The 20,488-nt window shown below is 36.1% G+C and overlaps 1 protein-coding gene across 1 annotated transcript; it reads left to right on the top strand.

Annotated features, from left to right (window-relative positions):
- Window positions 1-864: 864 nt before the first annotated feature.
- Window positions 865-1,809, top strand: LOC107793874 (uncharacterized). Its single transcript, XM_016616316.2, has one exon. The coding sequence runs from the start codon at window positions 865-867 to the stop codon at window positions 1,807-1,809; it is 945 nt and encodes a 314-aa protein (XP_016471802.1).
- Window positions 1,810-20,488: the final 18,679 nt, after the last annotated feature.

The following is a 20,488-nucleotide window of genomic DNA, read 5'->3' as shown; positions in this document are numbered from 1 at the left end:
CTCTACAAAATATGTGTTACTAAAATTATTAATTATAGCATGTTTGACCACGCTTTCTTTTTTGGCCAAAAGTATTTTTTTCAAAAATTGAGGTGTTTAGCTAAGCTTTTAGAAGGAAAAAAAATGCTTTTGAGAGGGAGCAAAAATAATTTTTGATAAGTAGAAAAAAATAGTTTATCTTCAAAAGCACTTTTCTGAGAAACACTTTTGACAAAGATACATTTAGAAGCAGTTTTTAAAAGTGTGGTCAAATACTAATTACTGCTCAAAAGTACTTTTCAAATTAATTAGCCAAACACAAACTACTTATCACCAAAAATACTTTTTTGAAAAGTAATTTTGAAAAAAACACTTATCAAAATAAGCTGATTTTAGAAGTTTGGCCAAACATGCTATTAGTTTTACACTTATTAATATCTACATGCATAAATGTTACTTTTGAAAAATGTTATATTCAACATTATTATTTCCAATTTGCATGACTTAGCTTTGGTATTTTGACTTGAGCTTGCTATTTTCTATCAAAATTTTAAAATACACTAAAACTCCATAAAAGGAAAATGTATTTATACCTTATACTTTTATACTAGCACTACGTGAAATAGTGAATATCCGTAAATGAGGTCAAGATACATAGATGATGATAATTTCCTTCAAGTTGAACACTTTTTAAAAACTTTTTTCCCTTTTTAGAAATTAAAATTGTTTAGGATATTATAGGCAAAATCTTTTAAATTTAAGCCAACATTCGTACCACTTCTAAACCTTATGAACCAAAAATGTAAATAACCCTTTTTCCTAAACACCATCCCTACAAATTTTCTAGTCGCCGTCACCATTCCCTAATTCCTCAACTCAGCAACAATGGCGAAAATTAACGAAGCCCAAGTGCTCAAGGCAGTAAATGCTCTTCTCAAATGGAAGAAACTTCAATCCAAAAACCAATCTTTACTATCAGATGAAACAGCAGAACAAGAAGAAGAAACAGAAGCAGAGGTATTAGAAGAAAATTTCATTTATCTTATGTTAACTCTCAAGAAAATCCCACCAAAAGAACTCACCACCCCCCACAAAATCCCCCTCCCCCACCCCCTTTTCCACCCCCTTGAATCCTTCTCCAATATTTGTCTCATCATTGACGACAGACCCAAAAAACCCCTTAACTCAAAATCCAATATTTATACTGAAACAATGCAAAAGAACAAACCCCAGTTGTCAAAATCCAATCTTTATGCTAAAACAATGCAAAAGAACAAACCCCATTTGTCAAAATCCAAACTTGATGTTGAAACAGTGCAAAAAAAGATTAAAGCTGAAGGAATACCAATAACTAAAGTTTTGAAATTTTCAAAGTTGAAGGCTGAGTACAAGTCTTTTGAGGCGAAAAGGGAGTTGTATGGTTCATATGAGTTGTTTTTGACTGATAAAAGAGTGGTACATTTGCTTCCAGGTTTATTAGGGAAGCAATTTTACAAGAAGAAGAGGAAGGTACCTGTGCCAGTAGATTTAAGGGGGAATAGTAGTTGGAAAGAGGAGATAGAAAGAGCTTGCGCGTCGAGTTTGTTGTGTTTGGGGAATGGGACATGTAGTGTTTTGAAGGTTGGGAGGGGAGGGATGGAGAGTGGTGAAGTTATGGAAAATGTTTTGGCTGCTATTGAAGGAATTGCTGAGTTTGTTCCTAAGAAATTGGGTGGTGTTAGAGCTTTTCATTTGAAGTTTTCGGATTCATTGGCATTGCCTGTTTTTGAGGATTTGCCTGATTCCAAGATTGAAGATTTGAAGGAGCCAAACGCGACGAGGAAAAATTGAATAAGGGTCAGAAGCATGGTGATAAGAAGAAAGTGGAATTGTTCTAGCTATGGAAAATTGAAAAGAAAATGAAGGAGAAAAAGTGAAAGGGTGGGATTTCAAAAGGTTTTTCTAGATAGAAATTGGCGTAAGTATTGAGTCATAGGCTCACAACCAAAATGTTATATGTTCTGTAGAAATTTTGGACAAAGTGTATCCATTTTGGTTCTTACTATGCTTAGGTTCAAGTAGGCAGTGAATACAACAATGTGTTCTTTTTTTCCCTTTGCTGTCCTTTTGTTTTCTGATTTGATCTAGTTCTTCCAACAATGCTGTTGCTTACACTATGTTGTTTCAAATGGGAAATTCCAATGTTTACATCTTGATAGTTTATCAATGTGGACAGTTTAATTATGATAATAGTGTGACTCTTTATCATGTGTTTCAGCAGGTTTATCATCATCTTGTTGGTACTGTTTCGTGTTACTGTTTCCTTTCCATGGTTTATACACTATTATTTTCTTTTTAACAAATGTTGTGACTATGCTTCTCTTGAGCCGAAGGTCTATTAAAAAAAACCTTTCTAAGGCTGCGTACACACTACTCTACCTCATTTATGGGATTACACTTGGTTTGTTATTGTTGTTGTTTCGAATCCCAGTGTTTCATCCTTAATGTTTTAGTTGTTGTGATCATTATAAATTGCAAATATTTCTAAGCATTGAGGTCATGTGAGACTTTAGCTTTATTTTCTTAAGCAGTCATAAACTTTAGGAAATGGGGACTGATTCATAATTTGTCTTATTTTCAGTAGTATAAATCCAGAATCTAGGTTGTGTGGCATTTTATATGCAGATTGCATATGTGTCTCCATGTGACCCAGAGGTTACGAGTTCAGGAAGTGGAAGCAACCACTTATTAAATGCATTAGGGCAGTCTGTCTATATTACACCCCTAAGAATGCGGCCCTTTCTTGAATCCTGCGTTAATGCGAGATGTTTTGTGCACCGAGTTATCCTTTTTAATTTTATGAAAGCCTTTCATTTGCTTCTCTTCGATGGAAGTTTGATTTTCCCAGAGTGTATCCTAATTTTTGGCCTAATTCTTCTTCTGATGACCGATTCAACCTCTGATAAAAAAGACATACCTTGGTTATATTTCGTCTCTTCAACAAATTTAATAATGAGTATAACGATGACTAGGGTCAGTGTCTCTCTTTAGAATAGGGGTGGCATGTGGGTCGGGCCTGGTCCTAAGTGGGCCGGTCCTAAGTGGGCCGGTCCTAAGCGGTCCCGGGCTTCGCGGGCTTCTTGTTGGAATCGGGACCGGGACCACGAACTAACGGTCCCGTGTTAAGTGGGCCGGTCCCGGGCCTAAGCGGGCCCAAGTGGGCCCAACATATACTTTCTATTTTTTAAATTATTTTTATACAAGTTAGAGGAAAAAAATGGTAATAAAAATATCTAAGGCAATTTCTAGTAAATTATATTATAGAATTGTCACCTAAATTTTTTAATTCAAATTTAAAGACAAAAATATTGTAAAGAGATATTCAAAGCAATGCGTTATAATATATATACTATACTATACTATATATACATCTTAAGATATATAAGCTATATTCGATTTACTATATATACATCTTAAGATTTATACATTAATATTCGATTTATATACTATATATACATCTTAATATATATATATATATATATATATATATATATATATACTATATATACATAGTATATAAGATATATGTGTGTGTGTGTGTGTGTGTGTGTGTGTGTGTGTGTGTGTGTGTGTGTGTGTGTGTGTATATATATATATATATATATATATATATATATATATATATATATATATATATATATATATATATTATACTATATGTATAGCTTAAAGTATATAAAAAGATAAAATTTTTCTAAAAAATCTACAAGCATTTTAACATTAGCCCAATCCGCATTTGTAAGGTGCTCATCATCATCACTTACATGAGCATTAAACGTTGAGTTTATGGGGTTTCTATATTCATATGCAACAACTAAACTTTCATACATGTAATTCCATCTAGTTGGACAAGGTTTAGGAACTTTTCTTTCTCTTAGGCCAAATTCATCGCATCTTTTAAAATATTCTCTAAGTCTACTTCTACGGTTTGAATAAAAAAGCCAATTAAGAGCCATTTTAACCTTTTCAATTTCAACATTTAAAATTCGCATACCATCACCCACAATTAAATGGTAAATATGACAAATACATCTAACATGAAAAATGTTACTAAATGAAGGACTTAGTGTAGTGGTAAGCAAGGCTACATCATTTGTGTTACTAGTAGCATTATCCATTGAAACTGACATTATTTTATCACTAATGCAAAAATATTTATAAATATCCGTAATCGTGCTAGAAATAAACTGCCATGTGTGATGTGAATTAATTATTCTATAAGAAATAATGCGCTTTTGCATTATCCAATCCTCATCAATCCAATGACTGGTAACAGTAAGGTAATCACAGTCATTACCACTTCTACCAATATCAGTTGTAATAGCAACACGACAATTTATATGAGTAAATAAATAGCGCAAATATTGTTCATATTCATGTTTATATTTATAAATATTCACTCTTTACGCTTGTGCGAGGAAAATCTTTATAAGTAGGATTATAAACTTTTCTAATATAATGCACAAAGTGAGGGTTAGAAGGAAAACTATAGGGTAAGCACATAACAGTAACCATTTTTGCCAATTCTTCCCGATCTTTTTTTGGATCATAATATAAAATACCACCGGTAACAGTGTTAATTCCCGGTTGAAATTGATTTGACCCGGTACTAAGGTCAGCCTGACTAGGTGCACTTGTCCCCTCGGCCAAAGCTTTCATACGAAAATATCTAGCTTTATCTTGAGGGTGTAGCAATATGTGTCTAGTCAAACTTCCCGTCCCCCCCGACTTCCAACATATTTAAAAACTAACTCTTTGCCACAAGTTTTACACTTAGCCCTATTTTTTTCTCTTAGTTGAGTAAAAAATGGCCAAACAAGAGATGTTTCTGCCCGTTTAGAAGGTTGTCTAGAAAAAGTAGGGGCAGTAACAGGAGGGTTAGACGGGGGATCATTTGGATTATTATTAGTTGTGTATCGTCATCCGGTTGCGTTTCATCAAAATCTATTTCTTCATCATCATTTTCATCAATAGTTGGATTACCATAAAGAGCATTCATATATTCATGGTTTAATTGTTCACCGGGTGCAATATTATGGCAAAATTGACTCTCGATAAATTGTAATAAACTATTATCGCTATCAAGAATAGGAGGTGTAGGACGGGTAACAGGTTTCGGCCGGGGAGCCGGGGGAAGTGGAGGAGGAACAGATTGGCCACTAGATTCACCACTCTTGGATTTTCCCTTATTTTTACTAAATATTTTTTTTAGGGAATAAGCCATATTAATTAATCAAGCAAAATAAATAAAACAAACAAAACTATAATATTAAAACTTAAGAGTTGGAACGAGTTTACCGAATTGACGAACAACTTGTTGAAAAATAATTATCGTTGAAGACTTGAAGACTTCAATTCACCAACTTCACAATTTTGCACAAATTGTAACAATTAAGTAAGCAATTATAGAAGAATATTAGAGAGAGATTGATGATTTTGTGAGAAAAATGAAAGAATGAGGGGGTATTTATAGTTGAAAATAGGGAAAAAGTGTAATTATAAAAAGTTTGGGGTTAAAACAAAATTTGGGGGGTTAAATGGCTATTTTGCAAATAGCCAACGACTATTTTGGCAGACCAAACGGCTAGTTTTTAAATGGCCAAACGGTCAATTTTTTTTTAATTATCCGTTGGGCCCGTTTAGGACCGCTTGAACCGGCCCACTTCTGAGCTGGTCCCGGTCCTAAACGGTTCTGGTCTCGCGGGCCTCCCCTATGAGACCGGCCCACTACCCAGCCCACCACCTCACGGTCCCGGTCCTATCCGGTTAGGACCGTTTAGGCCCACCGCCTATGTGGACTTGCGGTCCTGGGCCGGTCCCAGTCCTAATCGGCCCACATGCCACCCTTACTTCAGAATCAGACTTTGAAGCCAAGATGGATATGGCTCATTTACTATGTTAGAGGACTGTACAAGTGACAGTGAATTTTTCTTACTAATATTATAAAGTGACTTTTTTATAGTTGAAATAAAGTGAATTTTTTTATTAATATCTTCTTGATTTATTTCATTATTGGAAATGTATTTATCAATTAATTTGTTTGTTGATTCAAGAAAGATCGGCATAAATTAATATCGACACCTCAGAATTTATTAACCTCGACTCCATTAACAACTACTTATGAATCCTTTTTCGGTTTACACTCATTATCTCAAGTTTTGGATTAAGTTCAACTAATTTCCTTTCTACATAACAACCGATTAGCAAATTTTGTAGGTATAGATTTTATGAATAAAATATAATGTGAAATAAAGATACCAGTCAATAGAGAATCTTTTTTTTTTTTTACAATTATGAATGTTTTATGGAATAGAAGAACTTGAAAAAACACATATTGACCTTATTTTTTTTATTTCTAGTATTATGCAATTTTCACTCATCTTTTCCGTATCTCGATAATGTTTTATTTTAGGACTACACTATTAGTCAACATTCCCAAAAATCCATAACCTCAGCTCAAACATGTTATCCACAAAAAGACCAAGAATCAACCCCTCGTGGAAATATTTTGCTAGGCAATCCCTCTCAACCACAAGATGCTTAGGACCTTTCACGAGACAACATGGATACTAAGGATAATACCCCTCAACTGTCTACCTCATTTGTTCCTGAATCTCCTGAGAACAAAGGAGATAACGAAACACATAGCCAACCTCTTAAATTCATAGCTAAAGACAAGTTACAAGTTATTCAATCTAATCCCCAACATGATCCTATTCAAAGCAGTACCCCCCATTAAGCTATGTCCCTCCTGATATTGGAAATGAAGCCGTATCTGATGATGATAATGAAGAATATGAAAGTATCAATGGGAATACTTCTAGTGAAGAAAGTGAGGATGATGGCACTGAAATAGGCAGTGGAAAGGATGATGATGATACTACTGAGAAACTCATTAATACATTTAGTCCTCATATGTTATCTGACCCCAATGTCTCACGGGAATTTGAGGAAATAACAGGGAACCACAACCTATCACCAAGGGGACAAGGACAAGAGAGGAAAAAGTAGAGGAGGAGGTAATGCCCCTCTAACAAGATCAAGAGCTAATCTCATCACCCCTGCCCAATCTTTCTCATGATTAGTACACTCATATGGAACATTAGAGGCATTAAAAATGCCTTTGAAAGATTAAAGTTATTGAAACTTAAAAACAAAATCTCTTTTATTGCTATTCTTGAGCCTTTTGTATGTTGTGAGAAGCTTCGAAAAATACAAAAGAATGCTAGGTTTTACACATGCTCTCTGCAATATTAACAACAAGATATGGATCATGTGTGAGGATGACATGGACTGCACTATTATGGACAATCAAGAGCAGGTCCTAACATGTTCCATCAAACTAAGCAGTGATGAAGAACTTTTGATTTCCATTGTTTATGCTAAAACCAAGTCTGACTTGAGAGTTCCACTATGGGATGATCTTAGGAGAATCTCTTCTGCCATTATTCCCTGGTGCGTGGCAGGAGACTTCAATTGTATTACCGAAGCCCAAGAGAAAGAGGGAGGCCTTCCTCATAAACATCAAAAGCCCTTTCTTTTATTAATTGCATCCTGGATTGTGATCTTGTAGATATGAATTTCTATGGCTCCTAATTCACATGGTGCAATGACTGGGCCCCGAATAAGAGAATTTGGAAGAGGCTTGATAGGGTGTTAGTTAAACACCTCTGGGCTTCTAAATACTCCAATTCATCAGTAACTATCTCCCTAGAGTTAACTCTGACCCCCCCATCTGGTTTAGGATTTCTAAAGTCGAGAAGCCACGTATGAGATTCTTTAAGTTCCTCAACTTGTGGACCAGTCAATAAGAATATAAAGATATTAAAGAAGCATGAAATATCGAGGTGACTGGTAATCTGTTTTGGATCTTCCATCAAAAACTAAGGAGAACCAGCTCTAAACTCTCCTAGTGGTCTAAGGAAGTGCTTGGAGATATCTTTGCTGGCACTAATGAATTGGAACAGGAAGTTGAGCAACTAGAGGAACAATATCTCTTGAATAACAATGAATTGATGAGGTATACTTTAAACGGAAAGAAAGCTCTGCTTACCAGACACTTCAAGATTCAAGAGGCATACTGGAAACAAAAGGCTAACATACAATGGGCCAAAGAAGGAGATCTAAACACAAGTTTTTTTCATACAGCTGTCACCAGAAAGAGAAGGAGGCTGACTATTCATAGAATCAAGACTAGTGATGATCAATGGATTGAGGAGGAAGATGAAATAGCTAATGAAGCCATCAGCTTCTACAAGGACCTTTTCAATCAACCCCCTGAACATATAGATGAAAATTTCTGGATTGTATTAATAAAATTGTGACAGAACAAGACAATGCAAAGTTGATTGAAACTCCAACTATGACTAAGATTAAAGCACTCTTTTTTCAATGAACCATGATTCTGCCCCTGGACCTGATGGTTTTTCTTCGTTATTTTTTCAAGATTCATGGGATGTTATTGCCACAAACCTTATTAATCTTGTACTATATTTCTTTGTAGGTCATGAACTTCCAAGGTTTATTACGCATACTTGTCTTATCCTTATTCCTAAAGTGAACCATCCCGAGTTTCTTTTTGATCTTAGGCCCATTAGCCTAGCTAATGTGACCTCTACGATCTTGAACAATAGGCTGGCTAAGATTTTGCCTAAACTGATTTCTCCAAATCAGTCTGGCTTTATTAAGGGTAGATCAATCACAAAGAATATTATGCTTACACAAGAACTCGATCATAATATGAGCAGGGATAATAAAGGTGATAATACTATCATTAAACTGGACATGTCAAAGGCCTATGATAGAGTATCTTGGGCCTTTTTATGTCAAGTTATGAGAGGACTAGACTATAATGAATTTTGGATTAATCTTGTTTTCAGACTTATTTCCAATATCTGGTATTTTATTGCCATAAATGAAAATAGAACTGGGTTTTTTAATTCCTCTAGGGGTTTAAGGCAAGGATATCTCATCTCCCCCTCTTTATTTGTCTTATCCTCTGAACTCTTATCCAATATGTTGAATAATATCATTCAATGTGAAGATTTTATTCCTTACAAAATGAGGAAACAAAGGCCTTCCATCACACGCCTTACTTATGCTGATGATACTATAATATGCTGCTCTAATGACACCACTTCTATTGAGATCATCAAGCAATGCTTAGATGATTATTCCAACACTTCTGGATAACTGATAAACCTCAGTAAATCATATTTTTTTCTTACATCCTAATGTTGAGGATAATCTAGCTCACCATATTATGAATCTTACCGGTTTTTCTAATAAGAATTTTCCGTTCATTTATCTTGGTGCTCCTATTTACCTAGGAAGGAAGATGTCACGACCCAAAATCTCACTCGTCGTGATGTCGCCTATCTCAATACTAGGCAAGCCGAAAATCTCAATAAACCATAATTTCTCTCAAGATTGAAAATATAATATTTAAATACAATACAAACACTCCCCAAAACCTGGTGTCACTGAGTACATGAGTATCTAATATGAATACAAGTCTGAAAAATATAGTCTTTAATAGTCTGAGACCAAATACACTGAACAAAGAGATAGATAAGGAGAGACAAGGTCTGCGGTACACGACAGCTACCTCAAAATCTCCTGAAAATCAACCGCGTGAAAGGATCAACACCCGCTATGTTCGGGAATACCTGGATCTGCACATGGAGTGCAAGATGTAGTATGAGTACAACCAACTCAGCAAGTAACAATAATAAATAAGAAACTGAAGATAGTAACGAGCTACACAGTTATGGTTCATTTCCAGTAATTCGATCAAAAGAATAGACATGCTATCAAATCTGGAAGTTTAATGTCAAATCAATTTTATACAGTTCCTGTTCATGTAATCCGTATATCAACAATCTTTCAGAGATTTCACAACAATGACAGATAATAACTAAGTACAACAACAAATGGAAATCAAGTACAACCTATTGGACAACAATCACTCACTAGGCTCCCAGCCCTCATCACTCCCTGGGCTCCCAGCCCTCATCACTCATTCTCAATGGGTACCCGCGCTCACTGGGGGTGTACATACTCATGAAGGGCTCCTACAACCCAAGCGCTATAAGCACGGACAACTCACGTGTTGCACGGATAACTCATGTGCTATAATATAAATATCTAGATCCGCACAGCCAACTCACGTGCTGCACGGCCAACTCACGTGCAATAATAATATAAGAATCTGCACGACCAACTCACGTGCTGCACGGCCAACTCGCGTGCAATAATAAGCCAATAAGGCCTGCTGCAGGCGGGCAACCCCCGATCCATAAAATATCCTCACAATTAGGCCCTCGGCTTCCCTCAGTCATAAATCTCTCTAGTCTCTCGGTCTCTCAATAATCATGAAATCAACCGAAACAACAATGATATGATGTATCAATAATAATAATAGAGACTACGATAAAATGTGCAAGTAAAAAATGAGACTGAGTAAATATAGCATTTAGCATGCAATTCAACATGTACACGACCTCTGTGGGTCCCAACAATACTATCACATAGCCTAAGCATGATTTCTAACAAGATTTACAGTCAAATTTTATCAACACATAGAGGGCATATAACTAACAACAAATTATTCAACTTTACAGTTTCCCGGGACGGACCAAGTCACAATCCCCTCGGTGCATGCCCACACGCTCGTCACCTAGCATGTGCGTCACCTCCAAAATAATCACATGATACCAAAATTTGGGGTTTAATACCCTCAAGACCATATTTAAAACGGTTACTTACTTCAAGCCGTGAAATTCTTATTCTGCAATGTCCTTTCCTCATGAATTGGTCTCCAAACGCCTCGAATCTAGTCATAAATAATTCGTTTCAGTCAATAAAATTCATTGGAATTAATTCCATAAGAAAATAATGATTTTCCATAAAAATCCGAAAATTAGCTCAAAAATGTCCGTGGGACCCATGTCTCGGAACCCGACAAAAGTTACAAAATCCGAAAGCTCATTCCACCACGAGTCTAACCATACTAATTTTATCAAAATCTAACATAAACTCGACCTCCAAATCATCAAATCTTATTTCAAATCCCTAAGTTCAAAACCCCCGATTTACACCTCAAAAACATGTAATCTAGTCAGATTATTCGATGATAATTCAATATTATGGAGTAGAAATGATCACAAGGGACTTACCTCAAGTTTTCTCGTGAAAACCTTGCTCAAACTCGCCCAACCCGAGCTTGAAATGCCCAAAAATGGCAAAAGCTCGGAACTCCTCTGTTTTTGTACTACCCAGAGGTTTTCGTACCTGCGGCAACTTGGCCTCTTCTGCGCCAACCACATGTGCAGAAAAAGTCCCGCATCTGCGTGCGTATTTGCGCTCCTGCGCAAGCCGCTTCTACGCGTGTCCCTCCGCATCTGCACTCACGTAGGTGCGGAATTTCCTTCGCGCTTGCAACCACTGCCCACTGTCCATTTACGCATCTGCGCTTGCCAGGCTCGCTTCTGCGAGCTCGCACCTGCGATGGAATTTCCGCAGGTGCGATTGCAGCAGAGAGCAGAAACTTCAGCTATTTCTTCTAAGTCCGAATTTGATCCGTTAACCATCCGAGACTCACCCGAGACCCCCGGGACCTCAACCAAATGTACCAACAAGTCCTAAAATATCATACGAACTTAGTTGAGCCTTCAAATCACATCCAACAACACTAAAACATGAATCACACATAGATTCAAGCCTAATGAACTTTGAAATTTCCAATTTCTACAAACGACTTCGGAACCTATCAAATCACGTCTGATTGACCTCAAATTTTGCACACAAGTCATAAATGACATAACAAAGGTTTTCAAATTTTCAGAATCGGATTTCGACCCCAATATCAAAAAGTTAACCCCCGGTCAAACTTCCCAAAAATTTAACTTTCGATATTTCAAGCCTAATTCCACTATGGACCTCCAAGTAATATTTCAGACACGCTCCTAAGCCCAAAAGCACCATACGAAGCTATTGGAATCATCAAAATTCAAATTCGAGGTCGTTTACACATAGGTCCATATACAATCCATTTTTCTAACTTAAATTTTTAATTATGAGACTAAGTGTCTTATTTCTTTCCGAATTCCCTCCGGACCCGAACCAACTAACCCGATAAGTCATAAATCAATTACAAGATATAATTTGAGCAGTAAATGGGGGAACGTGGTTATAATATTCAAAACGACCGGTCGGGTCATTACAGAAGAAAATTGAATATTTCAATGACCTTTCTGACAAGATTGGTATGAGAATCCAAGGCTGGAATGGGAAACATATTTCCTATGGAGGTAAAGCTATTAGTTCTTTACTCTATTCCTATGCACATCCTGGCAGCTACTATCCCTCCCAAAACTACACTTCAGACCATTGAAAAACAATGTCGCAACTTCTTTTGGGGTAACTCAGAAGAGAATAAAAGGCATCATTGGTTCTCTTGGTCATCTTTGTGTTTTGATAAGAATAAGGGGGAGCTGGTTTTAGATCCATTCATGATATTCATGATATAGACAAAGCCTTTGCAGCTAAGTCATGGTGGATCTTTAGAACCAAAAACTTCCTTTGGAGGAATTTCATTGAAGCTAAATATTGTAATACTATTCACTATGTTGTTGCTTCATGGAAACCTGGTCACTCACATATTTGGAAAAGAACAATGGACATTAAAAAAACTGTTGTTGAGAATCATATCAAGTGGAGACTTTTTAATGGAAGCACCTCTTTCTGGTGGGATAACTGGTCTGATTTTGGCCCTCTAGCCAAGCTTATTAATGATCCGAGTAGAGCAAATGAGACAATTATGGATTTCACTCATGAAGGTATATGGAACCTTGCAACTCTTGAGACTGTCATACCTAGTCCCATTGCAAGGAATATCTCCATGATTAATGTGCCTTTCAGTTCTAGAATTGATCAGCCAATTTGGATCATTACTAATGATGGTTCATTTTCTTGTAAATCGTCTTGGCAGACTTTCAAACAAGCTAGAAATTTTACTAACCCTGCTTCCAATATGTGGCATAGAGGGATCCCTTTTAAAATTTCATTCTTTATGATGAGATTGATACATAATAGACTACCTATTGATGAGATATCTAGGAGGTATGGCTTTGTTGGACCGTCTATATGCTCTTGATGTAAAGCTCCCAAAACTAAAACCATTGAACATGCGTTCATTAACAGTGATGGGGCATCAAATGCTTGGAAGTTATTTGGTGGCTATTATGGTGTGAAAGCCATCAATGTTTTGAGACAAACTCTCTTTAACTAGTGGTTAGAAAACCTAAAAAATAGTGTTCACTCTTTTTTACTCCACTGCCTCCCATGCTTGATATGCTGGAAAATTTAGAAACAAAGATGTGCTATCAGATATGTAGATGGAAAACTTTATGTTAAAAAACTTGTAGTCCAGATCCAGAATATGATTTGTACTCTGATTAATGCCCAGTTCCCATCCTTGCCTATCTTTACTGAGTGAAAACATTTAGTCCATGTTGTGGAAAGATGCAAGCCTTTACTAAAGGTTATTCCTGTTAAATGGATTAAACCACCCGATGGTTGTTTAAAGCTCAATACTGATGGATGTATCAAAGGAAACCCAGGGTTAGCAGGTGGAGGAGGATGCTTAAGAAATCAATATGTAGACCTCATTATGTCTTACTCAACTTTCTTTGGCTCCTGTACTAACAATATGGCGGAAGCAAGGGCTATTCTAGTAGACTTAATTTGGTGTATTGACAATGGATATAAAGAGGTCGAAATTTAATCTGACTCTGTAATCCTAATCAATGCAACAAATAATCAGGATGGAACACCTTGGCTGATTGCCCATTTAATTGAACATATCAGAGAGATGAGGAAGGGAGGCCACATTAAGTTCTCACACTGCTACATGAAGGCCAATTGCACTTCTGACTTGCTAGCTAATTGGAGCTCACATAGGAAATCTTCCACTTTCTTCATGGAAGCTAGCACTTTACCTATGAAGGTGAGAGCTGCTTTGAAGAATGACAGAAACTAGCTGGTCAACTTCCGAATTAGGACTACCAAAAAGTCATTCAATGTCTGCCTTCCCAATTTTGGCTTGTCCTATTGAGGAGGAGTTTTTTGGCCTTCACAGATTTTTACTTTGGAGTGTTAGCTATGTATTTCTCTGTTATGTGCTCCTCTGCTTTTAACTAGGGGGCCAATTAGCTTAGTTTTATCAACCCTTCTTGTATCGAATCTTCTCCTTTTGTGGTTTTAATATACAAGTTGATGTCATGCCTAACCTCTCACCATAATGGTGATATTAAGAGAGAAAAATGTGTTGGTGTCGGTATAGTTTTCACTAAATGCAATAACAAGAAGAAAAAAAAAGGATAAGTTACACAAATTCTATCAAAATAATAATAATAATAAAAATAATAATAATTTTATTATTATTATTTTTTATTTTTTTATTATTGTTATTATAGGTGATATTTATTTTTTCACCTAGCTCCTTTGGATATATTGAAGTACTATAAATTGTACTTAAGTTCATGTTAAGTATAAGTAGAATAATCTCTTAGTTTTGTCCATTTTTTAAAATAAAAATATACCATTGGGGTATTAAGTTATTAAGTCATATGATGAAAGTTTGAGAGGGTGATAGAAGGGAAGATGAGGAGGAGTGTTCCATTTCCGAGAACCAGTTTGGTTTCATATCGGTACGGTCGACTCTACTACTGAAGTCATTCACCTTGTAAGGAGATTGGTAGAGAAGTATAGGGCGATGAAGAAGGATTTGCATATTGATAAAGTCCCAAAAGATGTTCTATGGATATGTTTGAAGGCTAAAGGAATGCTTTTAGCGTATATTAGAGTGATCCATGGCATGTATGATGGAGCGAAGACGCGGGTAAGGGCAGCAGAAGGAGATTTTGAATACTTTCCGGTTGAGATGGGGTTGCACCAGGAATCAACACTTAGCCTATTTTTGTTTTTCCTAGCAATGGACGCATTGGCGCGTCACATTCAAGGGGAGGTGCCTTAGAGCATGTTATTTGCAGATGACATAGTTCTGATTGATGAGACGTGAGGTAGTGTTAATGAGTGGTTGGTGGTATGGAGACATACCATTGAGTCTAAAGGTTTCAAGCTGAACAAGACCAAGACCGAATAATTGGAGTACAAGTTCAACAATGTTACCCAGAAAGCGTATGGGGATGTGAGGCTTGATACACAAGTCATTCCCAGGAGAGAGAGTTTCAAGTATCTTGGGTCTATAATTCAGAATAATGGAGAGATTGATGAGGATATTACACATCGTATCGGAGCAGGGTGGATAAAGGGGAGGCTCGCTTCCAGTGTATTATGTGATAAGAATGTGCCTTTGAGATTTAAAGGTAAGTTTTACAAGGTAGTGGTTAGACCGACTATGTTGTATGTGGAAGAGTGTGGCCAGTCGAGAACTCACATGTCCAGCAGATGAGAGTAGCTGAAATGAGGATGTTGAGATGGATGTGTGGGCATACTAGGTTAGATAGATTTAGGGATGTAGTTATTCGGGACAAGGTGGGAGTGCCCCCTGTGGAAGAAAAGATGTGAGAGGCGAGGCTAAGATGATTCGGGCATATAAAAGGAGAAGCACAAATGCCCCAGTCAGGAGGTGTGAGAGGCTGGCCTTGGGGGGTAAGAGGAAGGGTAGAGATAGGCCAGAGAAATTTTGGGGAGAGGTAATTAGGCGAGACATGGCAAAACTTGAGCTAACCGAGGATATGATCCTTGATAGGAGGGTATGGAGGTTGAGAATTAAGGTAGAAGGTTAGTAAGTAGTCGAGCGTTTCCCTGTGTCTTCCTTTGTTCAATAGTATTAGTGTTAGTTTGATATCTTTTTTATCCTTAGTTTGCTATTACCACATATCTTGTACTGTTGTTACTTGTCTTCCGTACACCCTTAGTTTGCTATCACTGCATATCTTGCACTGTTATTACTGACTATTAGTACTTCCTCCATACTCTCTTTTGCTATCTTGGGTTTCGTTTTCTAAATACCTTGTATTACTATTACTTGCTATCAGTGCTTCTTCCATCATTTCTTTAGCCGAGGGTCTATCGAAAACAGTCTCTCTGCCCTTCCAGGGTAGGGGTAAGGCTGCATATATCCTACCCTCTCCAGACCCCACTTGCGGGATTACACTGGATTGTTTTTGTTGTTGTATACTTTTAATATATGTTAAAAAAAATTATTCTCTTTCACTTTTTTTTTCGTTCATTCCAACATTAGATATGCTTACAAATATTTTTTTACATCATAAATAAGATTTATGAAGTCTATAGTTGAGATTATAATATAGATTAAAAGAGAAAAAAATATCACAATATTAAAAAGAAATAAATAGAGATAGATTGATAATTTAGACTGCGAAATATGTATTTAAAATGTTCAATTGAGGGATAAAGGGGGGAGATAAATTAAGAGGGGAAAAGTTATATAGTACAAAGTTTGGGGAGGTATTTGGTCGTGAAGAACCCCTCAAATATCACTCAAATCCGAGGTCTACAACTCAAAATATATTAAAAATGGTGAAACCCCTATTTTTAGAAATTTCTCAAGGCAAGTCGCATTTGACACATGAGATTTATAAATCGCATTTGACACCTGTGATTTGCCTCCATTCCCTCAAACACCAAATTTCATATTCCCTCAAACCTTCTGCCTCTTGTAGAGGAACGAGACTCCTATGATAGCAATGGCATTTCAGTTTCAAAATCCCACTTGTTAGTTTTTGGCCCACGTGGCCTATTATTTGGTTTAATAATATTAGCTAAATTCTTTAATTTGTTGAGGAAGTTATTTTTATAAAACTTCCCATTACCCACTTTGATGGTAAGTGGGAATTAACCGTGTGGTCCCTCTCTCTGCCTATTAAAAGAGAATAACCTATTCCATCTCGGTTATTCTGAGAGAGAAAAGAAAATTGGTTTTATCAAGAGCAGAAGTTCCAGTTCTTCCCTTCCGTTCGATTAAGTCAAGAACATTATGACCGATTCTAGTATGTTTTCTTGACTGAATTTTTTATATATTACAACTTGTGAAAATCATATAGTTCCACAGCCCTGAGATTATTGATAGCATTTTGTATAGATTGTTTATGAATCACAGTCTAGAATTATATAAATCCTTACACGTGGTATCAGAGTCACAAGGATTAGGAACTAATGATTTTTCGCTAAAATTAACGTCCTTTTTTGTCCCCTCAAATTGTGAACCCTAGTTATGTGATTTAGGGATTTACGGTTAATCCTGTTATGATATCATGAATACAATTAATTTGAAAGAAGTCTATTTTGCCATCCACTTTATTGTTGTCCATGAATATTAGGAAAGAATGAATATTGTTGCTTTCTATACGAGTTCATATTGGGTTAAGATGTAAGTTTTTTGTGCATCCACTTGGTAGTATCTTAAGTTTGTTCTCTTGGAAAAAGAGATTTGTGGGCAAAGGCAATGAATTTAACTTAGTTGATGTTCTGCATATGATATCCATGAAAGTTGTTTCTCTTGGAAATTGCTCTTGAATGGATTAGCTAGTAAGATTTTTCCTAATTTGTGAACTACATGGAAAAAGTATAGAAAGAAGTTAATTCCAGTATCCTTTCATGATTAATACTTGGAGATGCTTCCGCTGAAACTCTTAACAATATCACATTGTCCTCAAATTTCAATATCGTTCTTGAAATTTTAATGTGAATAAAATAATGAAGCTCTCAGTGTAGTAAAGAAACGTGCACTGTTAATTTTTAGAGTCCTTTTAATGCATTACATGGACTAATAAAGTATAAACTAAAATACTTTTGGAATTATTATGTGATTCGTTAACCACCAAAGTGATTGAATCATTAAGCATGATTAATTCCAAAATAATGGTTGAATCTATATTCAATTACCCAAAAGTTGTGATGCATATAAATGATATAATATTTATGGGTAAATTGAAGTTCTTGATTCTAAGACATTTATGGATCGCCCAAAGGTTGATCATTTGTTCTTCTAATCATTGAACATTAAGTCGATAATTTAGACGTGTTGTTAGTTTTATTTATATATATCCAAAGATAGTGAATATTACTAACTGATGCATTAAAAATTATCGAATTAAGTTAAAATATTTAAGTATCATAATGTCTAAAGTTGTATTTTGGTGATTCGCCTAAAGGAGGACATCAATATACATTTAATAGTACATAAACCATTCTGAATCTGATAGTATATTTAATTTTTACTCAAAACATTAACGAATGAGCATATTTTACTTGCAACACTTGCTCTTCATTCACACTGTGCTTTTGTTACGACCTTTAACGAACTCAACTTCTCATATTAGTGCGAACAGATCAAATTCTATCTTGGAGTTTTAGATCTTTATGTTGCACTTTATACTGAGAGACCAACTGCTATTATTGAAACTAGTAGTGCTAAAGAAATGTCCTATTTTAAGCATTGGGACGGGTCTAACAGATTAATCCTAATGTTTATGCGAATGAATATTGCGGGAAACATTAAGACTACTCTTCCCAAAACTGAAAGCGCGAAAGAACTTCTGAAACTTGTGGAAGAATGGTCCCAAACTGCTGATAAGTCTCTTGCTGGGACACTAATGGGTACTTTGAGAATGAATATTGCGAGACTTAAGACTTTGGGAATGTAGGTGGATGAAAATTTCCTTGTTCAATTCATCATTAACTCATTCCCATCTAAGTATGGTCCTCTCCAAATGAACTACAACACCATGAAAGATAAATGGAATGTGCATGAACTGCACGGAATGCTGGTTCAAGAGGAAACAAGGCTGAAGAATCAAAGAACCCACTCCAATAACCTTGTAGGCCATCAAGGAGCTGGAAAAAAGGGAAAGAAATATGAAAAAGTTAAACAGATACAACATAATGTCAATGGGTCCTCTTCTCAAGTACGTAAGAAGGAACACAAGAATGATAAATATCGTTTCTATGGAAAACCTGGACACTTTCAGAAAGATTGCCTGAAACGTAAGGCATGATTCGAGAAGAAAGGTACGCCTTGTGCTTTTACGTGTCTCGAATCAAATTTAATTGAAGTTCCTTATAATACTTGGTGGATTGACTCTGGTTCTACTATTCATGCTTCTAATATGATGCAGGAATTCCTTACAACCTAGACCATAAATCAGAGTGAAAGATTTGTGTACACGGGGAATAAAGTGAAGGCTCCAGTTGAAGCTATCAAGACTTATCGCTTAATCCTAGATACTGGGCGTCACTTAGACTTATTTGAAACTTTTTATGTACCTTCTCTTTTAAGAAATTTAATTTCCTTGTCTAAATTGGATAAAGCTGAATATTTTTAAAATTTTGGCAATGGATGTTTCAGTTTGTTTAAGCATAATCATCTTATTGGTTCTAGTATTATTTGTGACAATTTATACAAATTAAACCTTGATAATCTATTTTTCGAAACCCTCTTAAGATGCGGTCTAAACCTGGCCTCAAGTCCTCCAGACTGGCCCATTACCAAAAGATAGAATACACATCTTGTACCTCGTTCAAAGAATCACAAGTCGTTAATGCACAACGGATACCAAGCGTTCACGCACACATACGAAAAAGTGGAAGGAATTCAAAGCGATACGCTTCAAGCCGAATCAATGCCGCACGATAAAGAAATAAAGATGGGAGGTTTATCCTAAATGCCCTGTAGCTTCTCGAAGATAAGTATGGACGTCATCATACCGATCCGCAAGACTCTACTAGACACTTTTTCATGACTTGTAGAACCTATGAACCTAGAGCTATGATACCAACTTGTCACGACCCAAAATCCAACTAGTCATGATGACACCTAACCCAGCCCGTTAGGTAAGTCAATTTACGAAAATCCAATTCAATAAAATTTACTGATAAAATAAGTGACAAAATAATCGACTTTAATACATTTACCAAGGACTGGTAGTACAAATCATGAGTTTCTAAGATTTAGTATTTACAAAGCTGGTATGAAATAAAATACAACATCTGTTTGAAATATACATGAACAGATTAAAATTTTTAAAGCTACCATGAACAACAGGCAGTTATGACCGGATCATAGGTACATCTTCCATGCCAGCTCCCGCCATATACAGCAACATCAACATCAGAAATCTGCACGCAAGGTGCAGAAGTGTAGTATGAGTAAAACTGACCCCATATACTCAATAAGTAACAAACCTAACCTTAAGTTGAAAGTAGTGACGAGCTTGGACAAAAGTCAGAGTCCATCATCAACAGTCAAGAAACAGTTTATAACAACATAAAGAAAATAATACAAGTAATAACTCAAGATATGATGCTCTATTCATTCATAATTTTCGAAAAAATATACATTGTTTTTCAAAGATGACAATAACACTCAGTTCTTTTCTCCAAATCACCAAAATTTGAGTAAATTTTAAAATTGTGATTGTCC

Source organism: Nicotiana tabacum, chromosome 12 (assembly GCF_000715075.1).
Source record: "Nicotiana tabacum cultivar K326 chromosome 12, ASM71507v2, whole genome shotgun sequence".
Lineage (NCBI taxonomy): Eukaryota > Viridiplantae > Streptophyta > Magnoliopsida > Solanales > Solanaceae > Nicotiana > Nicotiana tabacum.
The sequence above is the reverse complement of the archived record's forward strand: the minus strand, read 5'-3'. Positions and strand labels throughout refer to the sequence as shown.

Bases quoted from the DNA above. Each gene is read 5' to 3' on its own strand.
- LOC107793874 (XM_016616316.2), top strand. From the start codon at position 865: ATGGCGAAAATTAACGAAGCCCAAGTGCTCAAGGCAGTAAATGCTCTT.